Here is a 24,207-nt window from a genome sequence, read left to right as displayed (position 1 = left end):
AATGTTTTTATACTATATTCTTAATTTTCTTAGCTAGTTTGAAGAAAGGCAACTGTAATTTCCCCAAAACTAGACATGCACTATTGCAATGAAACAAAATACTTGTGATCCAAGACAGCTTTCCATTATTAAATTATTAAGAAGGCACCCTCGTAGATAGTTAATTTGTTTTGCTGTGTATGATGTTTTTTCCTTTGGATATACTCTGCTTAAATACAAATGCCCTATGGTTTCTTTCAGTTTTTCTTTCTGCTTTAGTTTCAGTTTTCTTACTTCCTATTACAGTACTCTCACCTGAACTTCCTGAAATTTGATAAAATTTTAACCATTTTATTTATTAATCTGTTCATTCAGTCCTTTCCCAGATATTATTACTTGTAGTATTAATCTGTTTTTTTTTCACTGTTTTTCTCTGTGTTCATATTTTATTGAGTTGTGTTTTATCACATTTTCATCATTTTTATAGTTAGTAACAATCTTATATTTTGTTAATATATTTTTCTGAAGCACTTTAACAACATTTTGGTTCAGATCTACATGAAGTAAAACTCAGTTATGCCATTCTCTGATGTAATAATTGGCAATAGAATTTGTTTGAAAAGGAGAGATCAGAAGCTTTCCTAATTCACTGGTAAAAGAGTAATGAGTGGTTGGACATTGAAACTGAGCCAACAAATAAGTTATGGGTTATTTATGCCCCTAAATTCTTCTTTAAAAAATTTGAAGAACTTAAATGCTGAAAATATTACCTCCCTATTGAGGCTATGGATAACTAATAGATGGCTATTTTAAGCTTAAATATTGACGTTTTTATGCTGGTAGCACAATTCTATTTATGCCCCCAAAAATCATCATCTCTAAATAGAGATTAGAAAAATCAGAAAGGTCTCGAAAGTAACATTGTCCTCTCTGACAGTCATCTATTACACACTAACCAGCAGACTTGTTCTATTTAAGGACCAAAAACGTATAAAACTGATAGTGTGTTGTCAAAAAGACAAAACGCACACTTGGTTAAATGTTTCACCTTTAAACCAATTGTTCTAATATATTAGAGTTACTGCCTCAGAGTGTGGATTCTGAGGAATCTTGATATTCTGAAAACCTAATGCAGGCACTTAAAACTTGCCTTGAGCAAGTCCATAGAGATATCCTGCCATTAATTCAAAGCGAATCCCCTAAGAATTTCCCTTTCACACTAGTAGTATAAACTAAACAGAGAATTGAGCAGTTCTCTAGATCCTTAAGGCAAGTGATAAATTAAAAATTCATTAATCATTTTGATTGAGGCTGAGATATAGTATTATAAGAAGAATACTTCCAAGTTTAAAAAAAAAAAAATCCCTTATGGAGGAAAATGAATAGGGGGTATAGTTCACCAAGAAGAATCCGTCCTTTCTCATGAAGAAAAAAAAAAAAAGGAGGGGGAGGAGAAAGAATTAGGGACTTCAGATGCAGCCCCCTCTAGTGCTATATATAGCTTTGAGTCTCAGCTTTCTCGCCTTGATACAGTTGGGCCACGGGTGCTCTTGGTAATAACACTGAAAGCAGCAGTTTTTAAAGATATACTCAACTTTCCCCGCTCCCAGGATGTGGGATTCTAATGAAACCACCCGTGCAATCCGTGTCTGAGACACTGTAGCCTTTGGAGAGCGCCATTTGCTGAAATGTCTAGTGAGAGCTAAAATAAGCCCCTTTGGTGGAAAAAACCCGCTGAGTGGTTGAAATCAGAGCTGCAGAAGGTCACTTGCTATTTTAGTAGCTGCAAGCTGGTCCACATTTTATAACATTACAGTTATAAACAAGAAATTGTCACCTTACTTGTCAGTTTACTTACTTTTCACCAAAATAAGCAGATGTAGCCTTTTTTCTACATAGTACTAGGCAATTTAGATGACTTCTTTCCAGACTTTGCTTTTCTATATGAATTAATACTTAACAAAATTTATTTTTCATTTATTTCTTTAATATTACTTCAAAATATTATTTTTACACAATTAATTTACACAAAATAGTATTAATATTTACACATATCATGCACATCTCAACCACCTGTGAATACCTTAAGGAGGGACTTCCTTCCTACTTCTTTGATTTATTCCACAGATCACAGTGATGATTGATGAATCACAGTGTGGGGAGGGAGCCAAAGTTGCAGAGAGAGACAGGAGACCCAACTAATTTCTGGAATTATTTAGATACAGTCCATTTGGAAATGAAGGAAGGAGGTTAGTTCCAGCCCCAGGGTTCTACAATTTTTGCACACACTATTGAGAATTACCATCAATTTTATTCTAGTTTTCCCTTCAAAAATTTAATTTCTCTCTTCTTATTGCCTGTCATAAGTGGATTTAAGACTACCCCTAAAGCTTCTAGGGAAGTGTAACAATTTTAGCAATATTTTTCAATATTTTTCATCAAAAATGATAAAGTATATTTGCCTGTATCAATTATTTTTTAAACCTCTTTATTGAGATATCATCGACATACAAAAATCTGTCTGTATTTAATGTCTACAACTTAATGGGTTTGGCGATAAGTATACACTCATGAAACCATCACCACAACCTATGCCAAAAACATATCTCTATATCAATTATTTTAAAATTTCTAGGATTATTCTTTCATTTGAATCACATGTTGTCATTTCTATCTCATAAAGTTACTTAATACATGAAGTTACAAATTCTATTAATTAGTTATAAGTCTTGGGCTCCAATAAGCCTTCCTTCAAGAATAGTATAAGGGTCAAAGTCTAAAAATAAAACAGCAATTTTTGGGGGAAAAAAAGAGATGCAAGACAAAGTGAGAGCAGGATATTTTTCATGAAATTAACAAATAGAAAATGAGGATCATGGACTTACTCTTAACCTATAATTACACACCCAGTTTTCCCTTGCCAGCATCAGTGTTTACATTTCCCCTCATCATGACTGAAAAGGAATGACTGGACTGAGCATATAAAATTGTTCTTCTCATTCCTTGTTGTTGTTTTATTAACTATCAAACAGCCCACATACTCTTAGTGAAATGGACAAAGCTCTGTCTCACTGATACATACAGAATCTTAACTACTGAGAAGATAATAGCTGCATTTTCAGGTCCACTTAAGAAATCTCTAGCCTCATCCCTGGTCTCAGGAAAAGGAGAGTGTAGAGTCCATGGGCATCACCTCTGAAGGTGGTAGAATATCCCATCATTCAGTCATTATTCAGTCATATTTCTGTTGCACCCATCATCCCAGCACAGTGCGTGCTGACTCCTTCTTCAACATGTGCTTTCTGCAGCCCAAGCTGGTTAAAGGATCCGAAACTGGGCTCTGAGAAGCAACAGCAATCCAAATCAGGGAAACGGATGAAGGGTGTGCGATTGCCCAGAAAGATTCCAGATCCCCTGCTCTTTTACCTCAGTCTTTTTGTCTGGACTTTCTCATGTGGTTGGTCCCTAGAGATGACAGCGTTTACTATTACCTTTTCTATTTTTCCAGGCAAGGACTCTTGAAAGTTCCTTTGGCTCCCAGCAGGAACTCTGCATACTGTATTCATTGTCTCTCCCTTTTGTCCCTTCTTTTTAAATCCTTCTCCCCTTTTCACAACTGCAGACTCTCAGTCCAAGCAGACCATCTCCTCTGATGTTCATGCATCTTTCTAATCGACAGAATGAGCCTTCAGGCCTCGCTCCCAAGGGACCAAGTCTAGCTTTACCGTGTGGTTTATTGACACCCCCCCTCCCCAGCCTGAGCCTTGAGAGGGTCAAGCCGGTTTTTGCACGTGGCTCACCTTTGCACTGCAGACCCGTGAAAGGAAGTGGAGAAGGATCGCTCCTGCTACTGCTGCGGCTGTGTCTTAGCTTTCATTGATATATGTCTTATGTCAAAAAGAGATTTACCTTTTACTTCTCACCACAAGGGTATGGGAAATAATTGCCCATGTTTAATGTTAAAGCCATCATGAGTGCTTAGGCTTTAAGATCATCAAACAAAGGGTCAGTCTTAGCTTTCTAAAATCCTTTGTCAACTAAAGCAGAAAACGAGGGGACGAATGGATGGATGGATATTTTCAACATTATCTTTACTAACTCAACATTGGCTGAGTACCTACTATATTTAATACACACACACACACACACACACACACACACACACACACACACACACACACACACACACACACACACACACACACACACACACACACACACACACACACACACACACACACACACACACACACACCCTGCTGGTCCTATGCATCCTCCTTCAGAATTGTCCTGCATCTGGCCCCTCCACTCTGACTCTGTCATTCTCACCTGTTCTAGAAGCTCCTCATATCTTGTCTGTATTTTTCACAACAGCCTGATTAATCTCACTTACTCCTTAATGCCATCTCATCTGCTTTGCCGTGGCCAGTATCACCCTTTTAAAACAAAAAACTGACCATGTCACTCTCCTGCTTCGCGGCTTCCACTAGCTCTTAATCGCCTACAAGGTAAAATCCAAACTCCATGGCCATGCTTATGCAGCTGTTCCATCTCCAGTCACAGTGTCTATCTCTAGTCTCTTTGTCCCCATCTCTTCAATGCACTCTGTATTGCAAACACTACAGACTTTTTGCTGGGAAAGACAGAGCTGATTTCAACGCCATTTGTTAGCTCTGTAAAAATGGGTCTAAAGTCACTCACTCTTTCTGAACCTCACTTTTTTCCTCAAAGGGAAATTGTTTGTAAAAGGTAAGGATTGTAAAGATGTACCATTTAATGTCAGCAGTTTTCTAGCTCAGAGCTAGTTTTCTCTCTGTGCCTTTCCATCATCCCCTCTATCTGATGTCCGTCTTTCTCTTCATGTGACAAATTCCTGCTCAGACCCAGGTCAACAGGTATCTTCTCTGTGGATAGTTTTCTGCCTCCCTCTGACTGAGTTAGTTACTTTCTTCTTTGGGCTTCCACAATAACTCAGGGCATTTGTTACGTCATGATATGACATGATATTATTATAAGATCCTGTTAAAAAAAGAAAATGTCCTTTTTTAAACTCTGTACCTTAACTTGGTATATAATAGCTTCTCAAAAAGTATTTGTGAACATGTGAATGAATATATGAAGGCACTGTGCTGGGTTCTGCAGTCCATCTCTTGAAGAACTCACAATCTTGAAGGGTATAGAAACATCCATTCAAATAAGCACAGTGGGAGTCTGACTGGAATAAAGGTTCAGCTGGGGGATGGAATTAAAGTGTAATGGCAGCTGGCCCTTCTACGTGGGACACTGGGAAGCAGGGAAACCTTCTCGAGGAATGGCCATCTGAGCTGAGTCCTAAAGCATCCATGTGGATTTAACTTTCAATTTTGCTTAATCTGCCCACATGTTTATTATGCCCACTCCTCATACCCCAAAGAACCCTAAACTTTGGTGGCAGAAGGCCAGGGAATTCTTAAACCTTGGCCAGCAATTCTCAGGAGATATTGTAAAGGAACAGGTAAAAAGTTTTTCATAGTGCAATTTTGAGTGCAATTATAATTTTGTTTATAAACCCTGAAGCCTGTAAATTACTGACAAATCAGTATATCTTTGAAAATGAAAACATACTACACCAAGAAGATAAAGGTTTGAAAACTATAGAGCCATAAAAATCTTATGTTTTCATTATATACCTACTGAGGAATAGATATGTTCTTTTAAGAGTCTAAGTAATTAGACTGCCCAAATGAAATTGAAAAATGATGAAGCATGACATACCAATCTACTTTAATATGATGCATAGAATATTTCCTGCCCTTTTTTACAACATAGGAGGACGTTCAATAAATCTTTGAATATAGGATTTTTTAAAGAAAGGATTTTTATAACATGATAAGCAATGAAAGTCTAGAAATGCTCAATGCTGAATCCAGTAGAGCATAGCCATAATCGTAAGTTAGCGTTTTGTAGCACCTTCTACATCCATCAGTTTATAGTTCTGATTGAACAACTTGAATAAATATCGAAATATCTTCCTTCAGTAGCACCGATTCCAAAATTAAATAGCTCCGTTTCATCTCCACTGGGTGGTCAGATTCCTTCCCTGATGAAAAACTATGTAGAATGTCCTAATAATGACAATCGTGGCTACCATTTATTCAGTGTTTATAATGTGCCAGGCAATGGATATACGAGATTTTTTTATTTCGAAGGTGCATTAGAAGCTTAAGCTTACATTTTTTATTCTCTACGTTACTAAAACTCAATTTATTTCACTCCATATATACCAGAAGCTTAGCAAGGTACAAAAAGAAAACGGGACCTGAGTACTGCTTTGAGAGTTACCCTGGAGAAATGAAATATTGCTATTTAGAAAGAACAGAAATTGCATTTAAACTGGCACCACCTGAAACACAAGAAAAACTCCATTTCTATATGAGCCAAGAACAGTTACCAGGCAGAAAATTTGGTCATCTTCATTCTACTCATATCCCACTTACAGAATTCCTAAGTACAGAATTCCAAGATGTCACCTTCACATGTTCAAATAGCAGAGGGGGGATTATGAGGGGACCTTCTGCCAGCTCTATCCCACTTCGGGGCACTCCCTGCAGGTTGTTAAGGAGAGCTCTTATGTCTGGTTCTATTACTCAACTTCCATACCTCGAAACCCAAAATAATCGATATTTAAGATACAATACTAAATACAACACATTTGGAATAAATGGCCCCCCCAAATTGATTGTGTTTATTTCTACTTTTTTAATGAGTAAAACCATTTCCTCTTTTTTAACTTTTTCAGGGAAAAATTTTATCTTATGAAAAATTTGAAAGAAGAATATAAGGGCCCTCATGACCCAGCTTCAAAATTATCACCTCATGAGTCCATATCATTTCATCTCCCTCTCACATTATTTATGGAAGATATCTACGTGGTTCCAAAGTAACATCTACAAAAACAATACCATCAGAGAAGTCTGGCTTCTATCCCTGTGCCCCCATTCTCTTCTCTTTCCTCTATAGAAAACTATTTTTTTAGATTATTGTTTAATCCTCCCTTTTTAAAATACAAGCAAAACATTTATATTTCAATTCCTCCTTTCTGAGATAAACACTGGGGATCTAGTGATTTTCCAAATATTTTAAAGTTTTTGGAGTTCACACTGACTGTTACAGTGTGACAAGTGTTACAAGACTGTGAGTGGACTTTCAGGCCCCAAATCAAGAAACATGGTACATGGTAATTTGTATTTATTTTTAAAATAAATATCTATTTGAACATTTTAAAACTTTAAGACCCCAGTTTTGTGACCAAAAAGAGGAGGAAAAGGCAGTTAATTTTGATAAAAAGACTGAAAATTGAAAAAAAGCAGTAAAGAGTTTGTCTGGAGATTTTTAAATAGATAGTAATGTTAAAGACATGCTCATACAATTGGAGTAGCTCCAAAAGGCATTCCTACAGGAAACACATTAACAGCAGGTTTCTTTCCGCAGCGTGGGATTTTATTCACAAACCCTCAAACTGATATTCTTTCTCATAGATCGAATTGCGCAGAACATCATTAAGTCCCATCTGGAGACATGTCAGTACACCATGGAGGAGCTACACCAGCTGGCATGGCAGATCCACACATATGAAGAAATTAAAGCGTATCAAAGCAAGGTACTCTGGGAAACTACAGGAAAGTTTTTCTGTGATTTCTCTGTTTCTGGCTTTTTCAACCTCTGCACTGTTGACATTTCAGACTGGACAGTTCTTTGCTGTAAGGATTGTCCTGCACATTGTAGGATGTTCAGCATCATCCTTGGTCTCTACCCACTAGGTGCCAGTAGCATCCCCTCACCCATAGTTGTGACAACCCAAATGTCTCCAGATGTGGCCAAATGTTCCCTGGGGGGCAAAACGACCCCGATTGAAAACCACTGCCCTATTTGAGTGACTGGGGAGACTGTGCCCACATCAGGTGATTTTAGGACATCTCATAGTGGTTTCTTGCAGCCAGGCAAGGAATAGGAGCAATTGAAAAAGTCATAGCAGGAATAATAGCTGCAAACTTACACTACAAAGATATGCAACAAAGCATTCTGAATGTTTTTTCTTACCCTACATGTTTAAAAAGGACCAAAGGAAAAAGGGACAACTCACCCTACATTTTTACTGTTATTATTATTATTTTGATTATTTTTGTGTCCATTAGAGAAGGTTTTAAGAGAAGAAATTTGTTGCTGTTTTTGTTGTTGTTGTTTTGATTCACATTAATTTTCTACAGGATTGAGATCCATAATCACAAAACCTACTGGTAAATGAAATTTTAATAAAATATATAAATGTGTCTATATAGAAATATATGACTACAACATACTGATTTTTCTCCAGTGGAATAATTAAATCTTACCACTTTTATATAAATAAGGAGACAAAAGCATAGGTATTGTTATGGTCAATAAAAAACAGAATTAACACATAACTTGGATTTATGTTTCCCATTCCAAAGAAAATAACCCAAGGATCAAAATACATTTCCAGAGTTCTATATTACTTAAGAGAGTGATGTGATTTGATGTCTTTTCCGTTGAATTTTTTTTTTTTTGCGGTACGCAGGCCTCTCACTGCTGTGGCCTCTCCGTTGCGGAGCGCAGGCTCCGGACGCGCAGGCTCGGCGGCCATGGCTCACGGGCCCAGCCGCTCCGCGGCATGTGGGATCTTCCTGGACCGGGGCACGAACCCGCGTCCCCTGCATCGGCAGGCGGACTCTCAACCACTGCGCCACCAGGGGAGCCCCCTTGAATTTTTTTTTGTACCAAAAAGCAGTCTCCATAAGTTCTGGGAAAAGAACACAACATAAAAATATTACAGACTTAGTGTCTGTCAGGTACACGTGGAAATAATTTTTTGGAAGCCTGTGAATGAAATTGCTATTCCTCAGTGTAAGAGTTTGACTTTACAAAATAGACTAAGAGCTTGAGTTTGTTTAGGTGAGGAGGAGGCAAAATAATAAAGAAACTATAAATGCCTATCTTTTTGTACTATTGCAATATTTCCATTATTTTAGCCTCATTACTTTATAATTGTGGTGTATCAAGGTTCAAAGAGGTCAAAGCAGTATCTTAGAAAATACTGCCTCTCTTCTAAAGGTGGGTAAATTCCTACCATGGACCCCAAGTGACAGGTAAGCGCCAGTTAGGGCAACCTTGAGTGTTTTACTGAGTCTCCGAGTTGTTCTTTGCTCTATGTACATTCTGTGTTTTCTCTCTTGAAGTCCAGGGAAGCACTGTGGCAGCAATGTGCCATCCAGATCACTCACGCCATCCAATATGTGGTAGAGTTTGCAAAGCGGATAACAGGCTTCATGGAACTCTGTCAAAATGATCAAATCCTACTTCTGAAGTCAGGTAAGCAAGAAAATTCATGGGGGGCCTATTTTAGACCCGGATGTGGTTGACCCTTAGCTTGCTGTTAGTTCTAGAAAAGCCTCCGTCCGATATGTAGCTCATTTTTACCACCCACGCTGTCAGCCAACTCCCAAAGGAAACTCTCAATAATAAAAATGCCCTGATAGTCATTCAGTTCCCCTTTGAAGTCAAATACAATTTTGCTTATTGAAAGTGGAGCTATTAATTGTGGAGGTTGAGATACCCAGCTTGACAGGCAGTGCTAGTAATTAGCGTGTCAAGGTGGCTGAATTGCTGAGCTGGCTCTAAAATGTACTACTTGCCTTCTGTTGGGGGGAAAAAAATCCAGGCTAGCTGAGCTCTGCCTCTGTGGTCATTTCCAGTCATTTTAATGAGGATAGCCTGCAGCCAGAATACACCGGGAGAAACTCACTCTGCTCTAATCCTTCCTCCCACTTCTCCCTCACACTCTCTGACACACACACACTGTCACTTAGGAAGCAACTCAGGAAACTTTGCACATGATTGACTTTGCAGCTGCCATTATCCAAACAGGAAAAAAATGTATTTGTCTTTTTTGGCCCCCTTTGAAAATAGAAAATAAGAACCACTATGGTGTTCATGTGAACCTTCATGGTCCTGGGCTATAGCAAATAATAATAACATAATTTATATATATGCAATAACATATATATATATATATATGTTTATGTTTACCTGTGACATCTCTTTTAATCTCATGTGCTCAGTAATTATTTCCATCGTATAGAAGAGGAAGCAAAGATTCAGGGAAGTGAAGGGCTGTGTTCAGTACCACGTAGCCAGTATCTGGCAAAGCTGGCTTTTTTTTTTTAAATTAATTTTTATTGGCGTATAGTTGCTTTACACTGTTGTGTTAGTCTCTACTGTACAAAAAGAGGTGTGGAGAAAAGCTGCCTTTTGAACTTGAGCCAAATGAAAGAATTATTCTAAGTTGCTGCTGCTTCGTTACCAAATGATTAAGGTTGGTGCAAATCTTGACTCAAACATGAACTTGCTGTATTAGTTGCTGGATAAAAACAATCCCAAAACTTAGTTCACACAACGATAATCATTTATTTTGCTTCCAAAGCTACAGGTTGAGCGGGGCTTAGTGAGGGACGGCTTGTGGTGTTCACTGAGGCAGCCTGACTGCGGGCAGGAGGACCCACTTGCGCACTGGCTCGTGTTCATGGCTCGCAGTTTGTGCTGGTTGACAGCCCGGAGTTCAGTCAAGGCTTTGGGCTCAGGGGGGCCTCAGTTCCTACCCTGCACAGACTGCTTGGACGGTCTCACAGCATGGTGGCTAGGTTTCGAAAGTTAGCATTTCAAGAGAGCAAGGCAGAAGTGTGTAGCATTTTTCTGACTTAGCTTCAGAAGTCCCATAGGGTTACTTCCACTGCACCTGTTAGTCAAGGCAGTCATGTAGGCCCACCTGGGTTTAAGGGTAGGAGACATGGAATGTAGAAGAATGTAAGGGGTCAAGGGACGTGCCTTCCATATTGTAGATAGTGAATAAATGGTACCTATTATTGTTTTTCTCAGAAAAGCATTATTGCAATTAATATTTGCAGATTCCTTCTTATGCGTAAGCCCCCATGCTAAGGTGACATATGAGGGAAAGCAGATACATCAGCAGAACAAAGAAATAAAACACAGACATAAATGTACATGGCAGCATTAAGAAAGGCACCAGGGGTACAGTTGGGTACAACATGGGTGTAGCCAAACCATCTATATGATGTTCTCATGCAAATTTCTGACTTCTGAGCCTGGGTGTCACCTTCCAACACACTGTGGGGCAAAAGCCCATTTCTCCAAAATGTGGAGAAACTTGGCAGTACTTGCTCAGGATGTCAGTAAATGTTCAGAGGGAAAAACAAAGGTAGTGAACTAATTCATTTAATAAATATTTATTAAGCACCTACTATGTGCCAGGGACTTTTCTAGGTGATGGAGATATAACAGTGAATACAATAACCACAACTGCCTATGGCTGCAGATGAAGGTCCTGGCACCATTGGGCTAACAGAGAACTCAGAAATGTTAGGTCCATCAGGGTTGAACAAACTCCTTCATGTTGGGACTTCAACAGCCTTTGACCTGTGAATGTTGCTTATAACTCCCTGGAGTGGATAATGTTCAGCCTTTTGCCAAAACTTATTTGACCAAGAAACCCTCATTTCAAAGATACCAGGACATAAATGGTACCCTCAAGAAACATCCTGAAGGTGTCCCTATTGAAGTCATCGTATGCAGAAATATACATGGAGTGTGTTAAAAACTGAAGCAGAGAACATGTTTCCCCAACAGCAAAACTTCTACAAAAGTTAACAGACTGAACTTGCCTGCTGCAAATCTCCTTTCTGGGCCACTTATGATCACCGGTGAATTCAAGAGTTGAAACTAACTTCATTATCAGTCAAAAATAGGGGGGAAAATGTATGCTTCTGAAGAAAATGTTTTTGCCCTTCATTTTAGTCACCTTTAAAGTGTACTTTTTTAATTCCTCACATAGACTTCAAGAGAGCTTTATTTCTAACATAGTTCTTTTTTACTTGGCAAGGAATCTTGAGGTGTTTCTGAATGTGTGTGTCTATGTGTCTATGTGTGTGTTTTAAAGTTTTTTAAAGTCTCTTGACCTATATGCAGTAGTAACCTCTTTATATATATATACACATTTGAAATTTTTTTCTCATAGGTTGCTTGGAAGTGGTTTTAGTGAGAATGTGCCGTGCCTTCAACCCATTAAACAACACTGTTCTGTTTGAAGGAAAATATGGAGGAATGCAAATGTTCAAGGCCTTAGGTGAGTTCACCTTTGATGATGACACAATTTTATTAACTACCGTCAGTTTCTCCACTAAAAGAAATGCCTTGATTCTCTAACATGACTTAGTATCTCATTATTCAACAAGGGTTGGACTAGGGGAGCCTCCAGTGTTTCATCTAACTCCTCTGATTTTACAGTTGTGCCTCCAAATGTAAAAGGAAGGAAAGAAACGTGGACCCTGTTGACACGAACATGCTTCATTCAGAAATCAACAAAAATTGATTGTAAAGAACTGGGATGCATTCTAGGCCTTCTTTGTAGGATCAGCTTTTCTTTTACCTTCTAGCTGACTGCTTCACACAGTATATTATGTAGACCACTGGTGGTCCATGGGTGACCTCTTAAGTGTCTCATGCAAATTTATAATCATTAGTTAAGATGCTTAAAAGAGGAGCTCTTTCATTTGTTTCAAACCCAGGGTAGTGACTTTCTCCCTGTTAATTCATGAAGTTCTGGGAGCACAGATAGCATGGCTGCCAACCAACCCAAAATGATCCCCAGACCATTCTTGTGGGAGGGCAGGACAGAGCCAGTCTCTGCAAGTGTGTCATTCACATCCAGTCATCAGTGCACGGCATGGATAAGAACGTTAGCAAAGATGGGCTGGTGCCAGGAAAGGTTTTAACAATTGACAGTGCCATTTGTTCCATATCCTGCCCACGGACATCAAAGAAGGCCACTGCCCTTTCACCTTTTGTGCTGTCAGTTGATATGGTAGCCAATGGCAAATCCATCGGGGCCGACAGTGTTTCCCTCCTGCAGCTGATATACATCCATGGCATCTCCAAGGCTAGACTTTCAAGAAAGGAGGGAAAACCTTGGCAAGCAACTTGGGTATATTTCCAGCTTCATAAAATAAACATTTACCAAGGATCCGTGTAGGGATGAAGCATTATTTTGCCAGAATTCACAGTGGCTAAGCAACTGACCTGCGAGTCATTCATTAGAAGGTAAACACAAATGAATGTTTGCTTCTCAATCGAATTTCCAGGAAATTACCAAATTGAAAGTCACTTCATCTCCATTCGCTTAGCTTGAGGCCCCTGGACATCCTACGTTGCCAGTGACATCCTATAAGTGCCACTAAGACTGACAGCCCATGGCCCATTATACATGTTTTAGGTTTTCTGTGAATGCTATGTCTGTGCTAAAGGATCCCCAAATCACTAATTTAAAATTTTTTAGTTGGAGCTAATTTCAAACTTACAAGATTAGATTGGGGTTATATGTTCCCAGTTGGATATTACAATGGGTGCAAACCATTTCTATCTGCCCCTCATTGGTAATGCTGACTTTCATTACCTGGTCAAGATGTTGCCCAATTTTCTCATTCTATAATTACCACTAAATCATTTGTTATGGTCAGGAACTTAGAAATATTTTTCCTGTGTGCCTAGTATGCAAATCCTTGAATAACTTCTTGATTATGGGACTTTTCTTACTATTGTCCCATTCTGTTCAAGTATTTTCATTTAATTTGCCTTCTTTTATAGGTTCTGATGACCTAGTGAATGAAGCATTTGACTTTGCAAAGAATTTGTGTTCCTTGCAGCTGACTGAAGAAGAGATTGCTTTGTTCTCATCTGCTGTTCTGATATCTCCAGGTAGGGAGGTCTGAGGTCCTTACCTTTTTTAAAAAAAAAAAAAAAACTGTTTTGCTATCTTTAACATGAATTGCATCTACCTAAGCCAAGGTGCTCTGAAGAAACTTTAAAAGAACTATATTTTCTTTAGCAAGTTGTGATATTTTTGGACAATTCAAAGAAAAGTAGCCTCAGGTTAATTTAAATATCAGTTTTGTCCCAAATGCAAGAGTAGGATGTGTGGTAAGGGTGACTCCAGATTCAGAAAAGCATGATCATTTCTTAACAGATAAATGAAGACAAATAGTGGCCTGAGTTATAACTAAGTTCTATTTTGATTTTAAGAATAAAGGACATAGACAAAAATGTCCAGTTAGGTGAGACTTAGTAGAAATATACCTGAATGAACAAGCCAGCATAGAGCCTAAAAAAAAGTAAAACATACATTTTCTCCTCTTTAAATATCTCTTTCGTTGGCTTTTCTATCCAAATTAATGTTGGCGTTCTCACTTCAGGCAAATGCCTCTTCTTTTTTTATGCAATATTAGAAGCTTTAAAAGGAGGTAAGGACAGCAGAGGAAAAAAATGGCTCTTACTAAAGACTGGTAAAGGAAGAATCTCCGATGTGGTGGTAGACATTCTAGGACAGGCTCTGTCACCAGGTATGTGTGTGACCTTAAACACTTGACCCCTCAGAGCCTCAGTTTCCTCACCTGTAAAGTAAGAGGGTTGAGCTTCATAATAATAAACATCTCGTCTAGCTCTGAAATGCAGTAAACAGCAAACAGTTTTCAAAGAAGGTATGGTATGACATTTATAGATCAAATAGCACTATAGCCATTAAAATTCTTTTTAAAAGTATATGCTGGCTTGAAAATGTATGGAATCCTAATAAATGCATGGCTCAGCCAGAATGAAAAGTCAGAGTTGCTCATTCAGTCGTCTGTTCAGTTAGATTTGGGGTCAAGGAATAGCAGTTTTATTGACAGTTCTCTAGGAAAAGAAAGACACATTCCTGGTCATTTTTATGGTCAAGAGACTCATTCCTTCTATAACCCGTTTATCTCTAGAGACTTGATCTTTCTTATACCTAACATATTTTTCAGTGAGGCTGGAAGAAATTAATCTTCCCTGTGATGGGCCCTGTTGACATGTCACTCTAGCTATGTCTACCCATAATACGGCCTTTACACTTTGTATCTGTTAGGCTTTATTTACTTATTTTATGAGGATTTTTATGAGGATAAATTTTATGAGGATTTTTAAAATCTGCTTCTGTTTTTTATTTAACTACTTTATCAAGAATGGAAATTAGTTATCAATTGGCATATCATTACTAACAGTTTCTTTTGTGGCTCTGTCTAAGATCAAGCTGTTCCTCCAGGCTTTTTCCTTTTTCTTTTCTTTTTTTTTTTTTAAACCCTAGAAAGTTTCCCAGACTTGGCAGCACAAAGCTAAATGGAAGAAGTGACAAGCAATATTTATTTCTGGTAGCAACCACTTGCCAAATAATTTTCCTCCTACCGTTTTCTCATTGCATTTGATTGCTCCCATTGATTATAGTTCAGGTGACGATTAGTTCTAAGCCTTTGAGTCCACGATGAGGGAGCTGGTTTCACTCCGGTTCCTGCTTAATTAAAGGAGGCATTACAAAAGTCACTGTCCTCGTAGGTATGCGTGTGACAAGTCAGTAGATTCCCAGCAGCAAATATTTAAGACATGGAATATCAAATCTAAACAATCCATGAAGATAACTGCCCCAGTTGGAAGGCAAGCCTGCTGCTTATGAGTTAGAAATCAGCTGAACTATGAGCCTTTTTCTAGGAAGAAATGCTAAAGCCATCAAACTCCACGAAGTTTGGAAGCATGTTATTTAGCTTATTCTACCCAGTGGGGAATCTTCCAGCCCCAGTCACAGACCCACACTCAGAGGCTTCTGCAACTCCAAGATACCTTGTTTGCCACCCTGGCTTAGCGCCATATTCAAAAAGGGAGGAAAGACAGTATTCCAGCCTGTGTAGGCTCCATCGCATGCCAGACCCCACCCTTCCGCCCAAGTTCTTGCCATAATAGTTACTGTCTATTCAGCTCCAGATAGTTTAGGGAAGGGAGAGGCAGGGGAACTTAATGTATTCTGATTGACAATTGTCACTGAAGGCTTTTGTGCTCACTTACGTAAGGGTTTGCTTAACTGTTGGCTAGACTTGTCCTGGCCCTGTCTAGGATTACAGAATCGAGTTTCTCACCTGACCTGAACTGTGTTCAGAAGGATCATGTCCAAGTTCTTTTCCATGAGTATTTGTTCAGAATTTGGAGACTCTAGGTGTCTCTTCATTGAAGTTTCAACCTTAGGCGTTGACACTGGGCTGAATTTTGTCACCATGGTATAAAGCGTCTAGGAAGAAAGGAAGGACGGAAGCAGGGAACAAAGAGAGGGAGGGAGGGAGGAAAGAAAAAAGAAAGGAAAGTGGGAAAGGCTAAAGGAAAGGAGGGATTATCCTATCTATTAAATTCAATATAGAAAAAGAGGACTCAGGATTAAATTTTTTAATTGATTCATGTTGATGCTATATAAATTATAACTTAGCTTATAAAAGGGAAGGGAGATTCTGAATTCCAAAAACACTCCTTTACAATAGGTTTTCTTCACTTCTATAATTAATTTCTTCACAAATCATTAACATAAACTTTGAAAGAAAATCTAAGCATATGTCCAGAGAAAGAGTAAGAGATGTAAATTGTCACAGACAATAAGATACATGGAGTTTCTCTGAACCATTGTGTCTTTACCTCCACCCTGATTCTGTATGTCAATGTATTATACATTACTGTCATCATAGAATTTCTTATAAAATATTTGTTTTAGAAAAATAATGACATGTCTTCAGAAGCAATTTGGAACTAATTTGGAATGGGTCTGGTACTCAGCACTTATATGTATGTAGGTGAAATACAACAAAGCTTACATTCTGTCCGCTCCTTACCCATTCTTTCCCTTTGTCAGACCGAGCCTGGCTGATAGAACCAAGGAAGGTCCAGAAGCTTCAGGAAAAAATTTATTTTGCACTTCAACATGTGATTCAGAAGAATCACCTGGATGATGAGACCTTGGCAAAGGTAGGTCCTCAGACCCAATGTCACTGAAAGAGCCCAGTGAGCTGAAGAGGGCTAGTCACATAAAGCAGGGGACATTTCTGGGCTAGTCACATAAAGCAGGGGACATTTCTCAGCAGCAGCAATTTCTGAAGATTACCAAAGGTTGCATGAATTTTGAGGTACACATTTTAAAAGGGAGACTGGGAAATTATAATAGATTGAAAGGACAATGACTTTCATAGGGAAGGACGATACTGATGGATCTGAACCACAGGTAGAGGAAGACAAATCAATGATACTGATGGATCTGAACCACAGGTAGAGGAAGACAAATCAAAGGACAAATCAAAGACAAATCTTTTGTTTGGAAGAACAAAAGCCTGAAGCAAGGAAACAAGTCCTCAAAAATCATATATGAAGAAAGAGGAGACTTTGTGTCACTTGGGAGTCAGGTCCAGGCAAAAGAATGGGTAGATTTTTATTCAAAATGAGGAAGAACTATAAAGTGACGAGAATTGGGGAACAGAGGGTAGACCACTGTGTGAAGGAGTGAGGTCCCTGTCATTGGTCGTATTCTTATAGATACTGCCTGGTTTCCTTTCAGGTATGTTGTAAATGACAGTCCTACCCAGAATCAAAGATTAGACTGATGTCTTGTAAATTTCCCTTCAACTCTAATCTCTTCAACTCTACTCTAGGATTCTTTCAAAACGAAGTATCTCAGGGGCAAAATGCATGTACCATGCTATCCATTTCGTGATTCAACTTAATTAAAAATAGTGATCTTTAAGAAGAATACTGAGAAAAGTTGTTTACCAAAGTAAAATGATCATAAGAGGACAAAGGAATTTTCTAATGATATTCAGTGTTATTTTAGATTCTAAAGTATCTTAAATTTCTTAAGAATTGGAATTCTTTTTTAGAGGTTAAACAACTAGGAAATGGAGCCTATCCTTAGTTAAAGATGATAGGAATCCTACTCTTTATATTTTTATCATTAAAACCCTCCCACTCTGCTCTTGAAGTTCTTTATTTTAAAAAAGGGGGGAAGACTCTGTTAGAGATACTATCAGATTTTACTTTGCACATACAGAGTACTGCTATAAAAAACCTCCATGAGTTAAATATGCTGCTTCATTATGGTAACATTTTGTTAAAATTAACACATCACTAGGAAGAACATTTCTACACTGTAGAGTGATAGTTCTTTTTGGTGCAACTTTTCACTTACCATGTGGGCAAGGGCAAATCTCCTGCTCTTCACACCTCAGTTTTCTCCCAGGTAAGAGCAAAACTTCTACATACATAAGCAAAACTTCAGATACACTGGGCAGAAAAGACAGTAATGTGGATATACGCATCTGTCTCTGTAATGGCTCCATAGCATATATGCATAAATACATCTGGTTAGTTAATGTGGGCAGGGAGGATGTTTCCTGCATTTGGGATCTCCCAAAGACTTTGGTCCCCATATTTACCACCCTAAAATTAAGAACTTAATAAAATCCAGAGTTAGACAAAAGTTGTTGCTATTCTGCTTAAGGGATCATCTTCTTGTCAGAAAACTGTGGTTTCATCATCTCTAAAATGAAGATCATAATTTCTTACTGCTATAGAGATGTGTAGGTTCAAATGAAATATTTCCACTGCATAAATTCTAACACACTGACATGGTGATTATTACTTCCCGAGAGAGCAACCCTCAAGCTTATACCATTTTCTACTACCTGGTATCCTGGTGGTGGTCTGAGGTATTTGGGGTAGAAAGGAGACAGAGAAATTGAAGATGAAAGATATTTAATAGCAAGAAAAAGAATTAAAACACCAAGTGAAGTCAGCTTAACTCTCTTTTCTCCATCCTTAGTGGGAAAAGTATACAATTATTTTCTTTAAGTTTTTTTTAAGTATAATTAACATACAACATTATATTAGCCTTAGGTGTACAGCATAATGATTCAATATTTGTATATATTGTGAAGTGAACACCACAGTAAGTCTAGTTAACATCCATTCAATTCTTATAGAAAGAGAATGTTGCAAAGCTGGGAATCAGAGAAAGCATTAGAGAGGATTATTTCTTACATAAAATTCACTGGAGCCAGATGACAAAGCATTGCTTCCACTGATCAAGTGTGGATATTGAGTTTTTGTGGGGACCCTTCGCTGTAACAGTCATCATTTTGATAGGATGTTCTGTGAACTAATGTGGAGGGACCATGAAAAGGAATGAGAACTGGATTCTCATTTATCCCAGCTCTGGACCGTGTGGTTTTGCATAAGTCACTCCATTTGTCTAAGTCTCAGATTCAACTGTTGTGTCCTGGGGAAGGGAAGAGGGTGAGACAAGTCTCCTGAGTTCTGACTGCTTTAATACTTTAAGGACAATGGTGCCATTGACATATAGGGACACCCTCTCATCAAACCCACACTCCCCAGAAGGAATAAATAGCTTTATTTAAACCTAAGAAAAACTATTCTACCCTCCCACAGATTCTTCTCATCTTTTCAGAAATTCCTTCTTTTCCTTCATAGTCATGGAGCTCTTCTGCCTCCACAACACCTCTAAAACAGTGACCCCTCTGGGGAATCTGGCGAACATCATGAAACTTATATCTAGAAAAATGTGCACATACCCAACTGTTGTATTCAAGTCCAGCGGTTCAGGTTACATCCCCAGTAGGTGAGGTAGATCTGCCTTCTGTGCAGTGTGCAAAGACTGTTCATGCCACCAACCAGTTTCACCCTGAACAAGTGGAGCAGACTTAGGTGAGGTGCAGGGTTCAGACATAGTCATTAGATTTCATCCTAAAAAAACTGTCTTCCATACACTTTCTGCATGCCCACTTCCTGAAATTAAAGTTCAAGTAGCAATGCCTTATACTTTAGACCAAACCTGGACCTAGGGAAGATTTGAAATTCAGGAATTCTTATCCATTAACTAGAAGGAAGGTCTCAACCCCTATATGTTAATCAGTTTGTTTGTTTGTTTGGGGTAAAAAAAAAAAAAAAAACCCTATTAAAGAGTCTAGTTTCCTCTCCTCATGACCATAATAATAACATGTAGCATATTTATAATAAACCATCAGAACCACTGGCTGCTTAGTCACCTTGGACAAGGGACTTAACCTCTCTGTGCCTCAGTTTCCTCATTTGTAAAATGTGATAAAAGATAGTATCAATGTCACATGGTTATTTTAAGGACTAAATGAGATCAAATATAAACAAGCTGCATGGTTCATCACAGATAGTACGTAAGTGCTGTTGGAGTTGCTGTGGACAGAAGAAATTCTGTTTTGGCAGGGAAATGTTTATCCAAGAAATGGGTATATTTGAGCTAATCAACTGATGAATGATAACTATTTCAAAAGATGGAAGTTAGGGGTTTAGGGAGGGGGAGTATGACATTCCAAGAGATGGGGGCAATGATACAGACGTAAGAAAGTATAAGGTATACGCAGGCTATGAATAATAGTTAGATTTGGCTGGATCCTGGATTTGAGAAGTGAGGAAATGAGGTCACACTGGTCACTTTCACTAAAGCTCGTGGAAAAAAATACATATACATGTAATATGTATAGAATGTATGTGTATATGTATATGCATGTATACATATATATTTTTAAGCCATATGACTGGGGGAGGCAGCCCATCTGTTTTCTGGGCTTCAGTTTTCTTGTCTCTGAAATGAGGAGGTGGGACTGGCTGGTCGTTAAGTTCCCTTCAGTATAATATTCTTTGACTCTAAAAGAGAAAAACAAAGGTTCCTTCTGATGTCTTCTGCCTTCCATTGCTCTGTCCCGTGCGACAGTTTTAAGGACTCTTTAGATGTTCTGCCGCTACTCTAAGTGAATAAATAGATGGATTTCTACAAGTCTTGCAGATTCAATTAGTTCTATGGCAATTGAATTTAGGGTGATATTCCAATCCCAAAGCTGTGAAGCATACACTGTTTATAAAGCCTGCATCCAGGGGTCAGCATTCCCATCAGGCTTTGCGTTTCTAGCATAACGATAACAAAACTGCATCATCAACAAGGGGAATTTGTCTTTCTACTGTAACAGTACCAGGTTACTAAATAAAAGCTTAGAAGAGGGGGCTTCCCTGGTGGCGCAGTGGTTGAGAGTCCGCCTGCCGATGCAGGGCACACGGGTTCGTGCCCCAGTCTGGGAAGATCCCACATGCCGCGGAGCGGCTGGGCTCGTAAGCCATGGCCGCTGAACCTGCGCGTCCGGAGCCTGTGCTCCGCAACGGGAGGGGCCGCAGCAGTGAGGGGCCCGCGTAACGCCAAAAAAAAAAAAAGCTTATAAGAGGGAAGGCTTACACAGCCCTATTTTACACGTTAATAATTGAAATATTACCTGAAAGAAATTACTCCTGGTCACTCTCACTTTACTAGTGCTATTAATATACAGATTTAGGAAAAAAAAAAAAAACAGCCATGTTGACTCATAGATAGGGTCTATGGAGCACAAGCACTGATTGAGAGATTAGTGAAAACTGCCAAGGGTCATTTACATTGATTTTCATTGTTTGCTCACTGAGATCTAAAGAGACTGTGTCATGATTAATGATAGGATGTTTATGCCTGAAGCCTGCTTATTCTTCGTTCAGGACACTAGGTGTCACATTAGAATTCCTAGTAGGTGGGCCTAGGGATTCATCAGTTTAATCTTAAACAACACAGTCTGTCCAGTCAGGACTTAAGGGGTCCTAGTTCAGATGATGTGGCTATGTGGGCTGAGCCTCCTTGTTCCCCTGCATATTTGGTTAGGAATTGGTTTTATATTTAAATTTTCTATACTTTCTTAAAGTATAACATACATGCTGGAAGTTCTTAAATCGTAAGTGTTTAGTTCAGTGAATCATCACAAAGTTAACATACCCATGTAACCACTGCCATGTAAAACTTGGCACTCCAGGAGCCCTGCTCAGGTTTCCTCACATGGTATATACACTGTAAAATAATGCAAGAGTCAAAATTATAAAAAACAGTTCAATAGATCATCGAAGTTTTTTAAATTCCAAATCGATACTCAAGAAACATAGCTTTCTCATGGAATAGTTTTCTACTTCAACCTACATGTATATTGAGTATATACTGTATGCCAGGTGCAAAGAAGGGAAAGGCAAATAACACATGGTCTTGGCCCTTTAGCAAGCGGTTTCCTTGAGGGATTCCTGTGAGAGACCAAATTATTGCAATCCATTTTAGCCATTTATAGTTTGCTGGCATACACTACAGGTCCAACACCCAGAAATGTCAAGGGTTGTCCATCGGGCTAATGGTCTATAATAAGAAGAGAGGTTTTGATGTTTCTCCTCACTCATCAAGTTGCAAGTCAATGCATTAGTTAGGACTCTTGGGTTACACATAACAGGAACCAACCCACACCAGGTAAAGCAAAAGGAAAATAATAAACGAATGCAGAGAAATCTCATCTAAGGTAAAAAATTCAGCCCCCATTCAGGAAACACTAGAACAAGGAATTAGGAAGCCTTCAGAATTCTCCATCTCACGAGTTTATCTCTCTTTATGTATCTACTTTATTCTTCTCCCTCTCTGAACACCAGTTTTCTCTGCTTCCCTGAAATATGGGTAGCTCTTAGCTCCTTAGGTCACTCATAGTTTCTGCTACATTTAGAAAGTAACTTGCTGGCTCACCATCTGATTCCAAATTCCAACCCCAGTTAAACCGAATGTCCACTTCCACTTTAGTCAGCCATTCCCTGAGAAAACATGCCATACAGCGTGGATGCCAGCATGGAGTAAGGATGGTGAGAGAGGGCTGTGACCTGAACAGATATCTCCAATTCAGTATGAGAAATCTAGGCCAAGTGTCTAGGTTTAGCTGAACAAAAACCCAAAAAAGAAGTGAGTGGGGAATTTCCTGGCGGTCCAGTGGTTAGGACTCTGTGCTTCCACTGCAGGGGTCACGGGTTTGACCCCTGGTCGGGGAGCTAAAATCCCGCATGCCGCACAGCCAAAAACAAACAAAGAAGTGAGTGGACAAGAGAAATAGATGTATGTAACCTCACTTAATGTGTCCTGTCTTTATCAGTGCTTCTGAAGTTTCTTCCACTTTGATCGAGCCATTGTTCACTTCCTGCTTCAGGCTGGAGGGCATCTTGATGGCCTGGAAGCCCACATGAACACAATCCTTAGTTTTCACCTCTGCATGTTCCATTCTTCCAACATCAAATGTACCAGCTATAAAATTGTGGATTTTCTCATAAGACCACCCTCTGGAAAGAAGCATAGGATTATTATCTCTTCTCCAACAGCTGCTTCTTAGTCTTGTAAGACCCCTGTAGGTATAAGCTAAAGCTTCCTTCTTGCAAGAAATGTTTGTCATAAGAGAGAGATGAGTGTGAAAATGCCTTTTTATAGACCGTCTGTCTACTCCTGCTATAGAGATTATTTAAACATAAAGACATTTCATGATGATTTGAAATCGACTACCCCCTCCATCTCCAAGTGCTTCTGGATCACCACCCCAGCTGTTTAAAAAGTTGTTGAGCCATTAACTGCTGCTGAGGTGAGCTCCCTTTGACTTGGGGGTCCTCCACCTGCAGTACATAATATTAATGAGCAGTAAGTGACTACCTGATGCTTCCTCCAAGAGGCCCTTCTGGGCTCTGACAAGTGCTGCCGCTGCTTCCTCATGGCCTCCTGGCCCATGGGGCCTCCAGAGTGATGGATGCCCCTGTCAGCAATTCTGTTCCCACAGCTAACTGGATGCCTTAAAATCAGCCCCTCCTGAGAGCACAGAGGTTGGCGAAGCTCTTTTGTCTTTTTCGGTGTTCTTTGCTCAAGTGGTCCCAATGCTCTATAAGAAAAAGCATTTGTCACCATTCAACCCATTCTACAGATGAGCAACAGGGACAGGATTGAAGTCCCCTAAAAGAGGGAACTAGATCCTGAACCAGACTTTCTTAAACCTAGTTTTGGGAAGGAAAGAAGCAGGAGTCCATATTTACTTTCCCAAACCAAACCTGTGGTTAAATATTTCCAATAAATGAACTATGGAATGATTTTGGCCATCCTCATACATTTAATTTTTCAACCACCCATTCTCTAAAGGAGCAGAAAACTGCTTTAAGAATTGTAATACATAGAATTCTACTTTATGAATCACAGTTTACTAAATGAGCAACTTACTTTAATTGCTACAAGAAAATGAAAATCGATAATGATGTTGCTTTTCATTTCAATAAAAGTAAATGGCTGATTCTCCCCATGCACTAACCCACAATACACAGAGACTCAATTTTGGGTGCTTGGTTAGCGGCTAAGCTGGTTTCTTGCCCTCCATGTTATTTGGCTGAACA

The 24,207-nt window shown here is 39.0% G+C and overlaps 1 protein-coding gene and 1 long non-coding RNA gene across 3 annotated transcripts in view; one reads left to right on the top strand and one right to left on the bottom strand.

Annotated features, from left to right (window-relative positions):
• Nucleotides 1–24,207, top strand: part of RORB (RAR related orphan receptor B) — a 196,566-nt gene that overhangs the window by 153,675 nt on the left and 18,684 nt on the right. For both annotated transcript variants that reach the window (XM_067744153.1, XM_067744151.1), the window contains exons 5-9: nucleotides 7,497–7,618; nucleotides 9,216–9,348; nucleotides 12,068–12,175; nucleotides 13,693–13,803; nucleotides 16,787–16,899. In XM_067744153.1, the coding sequence (XP_067600254.1) occupies nucleotides 7,497–7,618; nucleotides 9,216–9,348; nucleotides 12,068–12,175; nucleotides 13,693–13,803; nucleotides 16,787–16,899 (587 nt within the window). The remainder of the gene's footprint in view (nucleotides 1–7,496; nucleotides 7,619–9,215; nucleotides 9,349–12,067; nucleotides 12,176–13,692; nucleotides 13,804–16,786; nucleotides 16,900–24,207) is intronic.
• On the bottom strand, nucleotides 5,837–23,429 carry LOC137227764 (uncharacterized). The gene is made up of 7 exons (XR_010944995.1): nucleotides 23,339–23,429; nucleotides 22,915–23,121; nucleotides 21,761–21,832; nucleotides 19,512–19,621; nucleotides 16,029–18,624; nucleotides 15,307–15,409; nucleotides 5,837–8,779 (listed from the first exon to the last, which is right to left on the bottom strand). It is a non-coding gene; the product is annotated as an uncharacterized lncRNA (long non-coding RNA).

Source organism: Pseudorca crassidens, chromosome 7 (assembly GCF_039906515.1).
Source record: "Pseudorca crassidens isolate mPseCra1 chromosome 7, mPseCra1.hap1, whole genome shotgun sequence".
NCBI classification, from domain to species: Eukaryota; Metazoa; Chordata; class Mammalia; order Artiodactyla; family Delphinidae; genus Pseudorca; species Pseudorca crassidens.
This window is presented reverse-complemented; position numbering and strand designations above follow the sequence as displayed.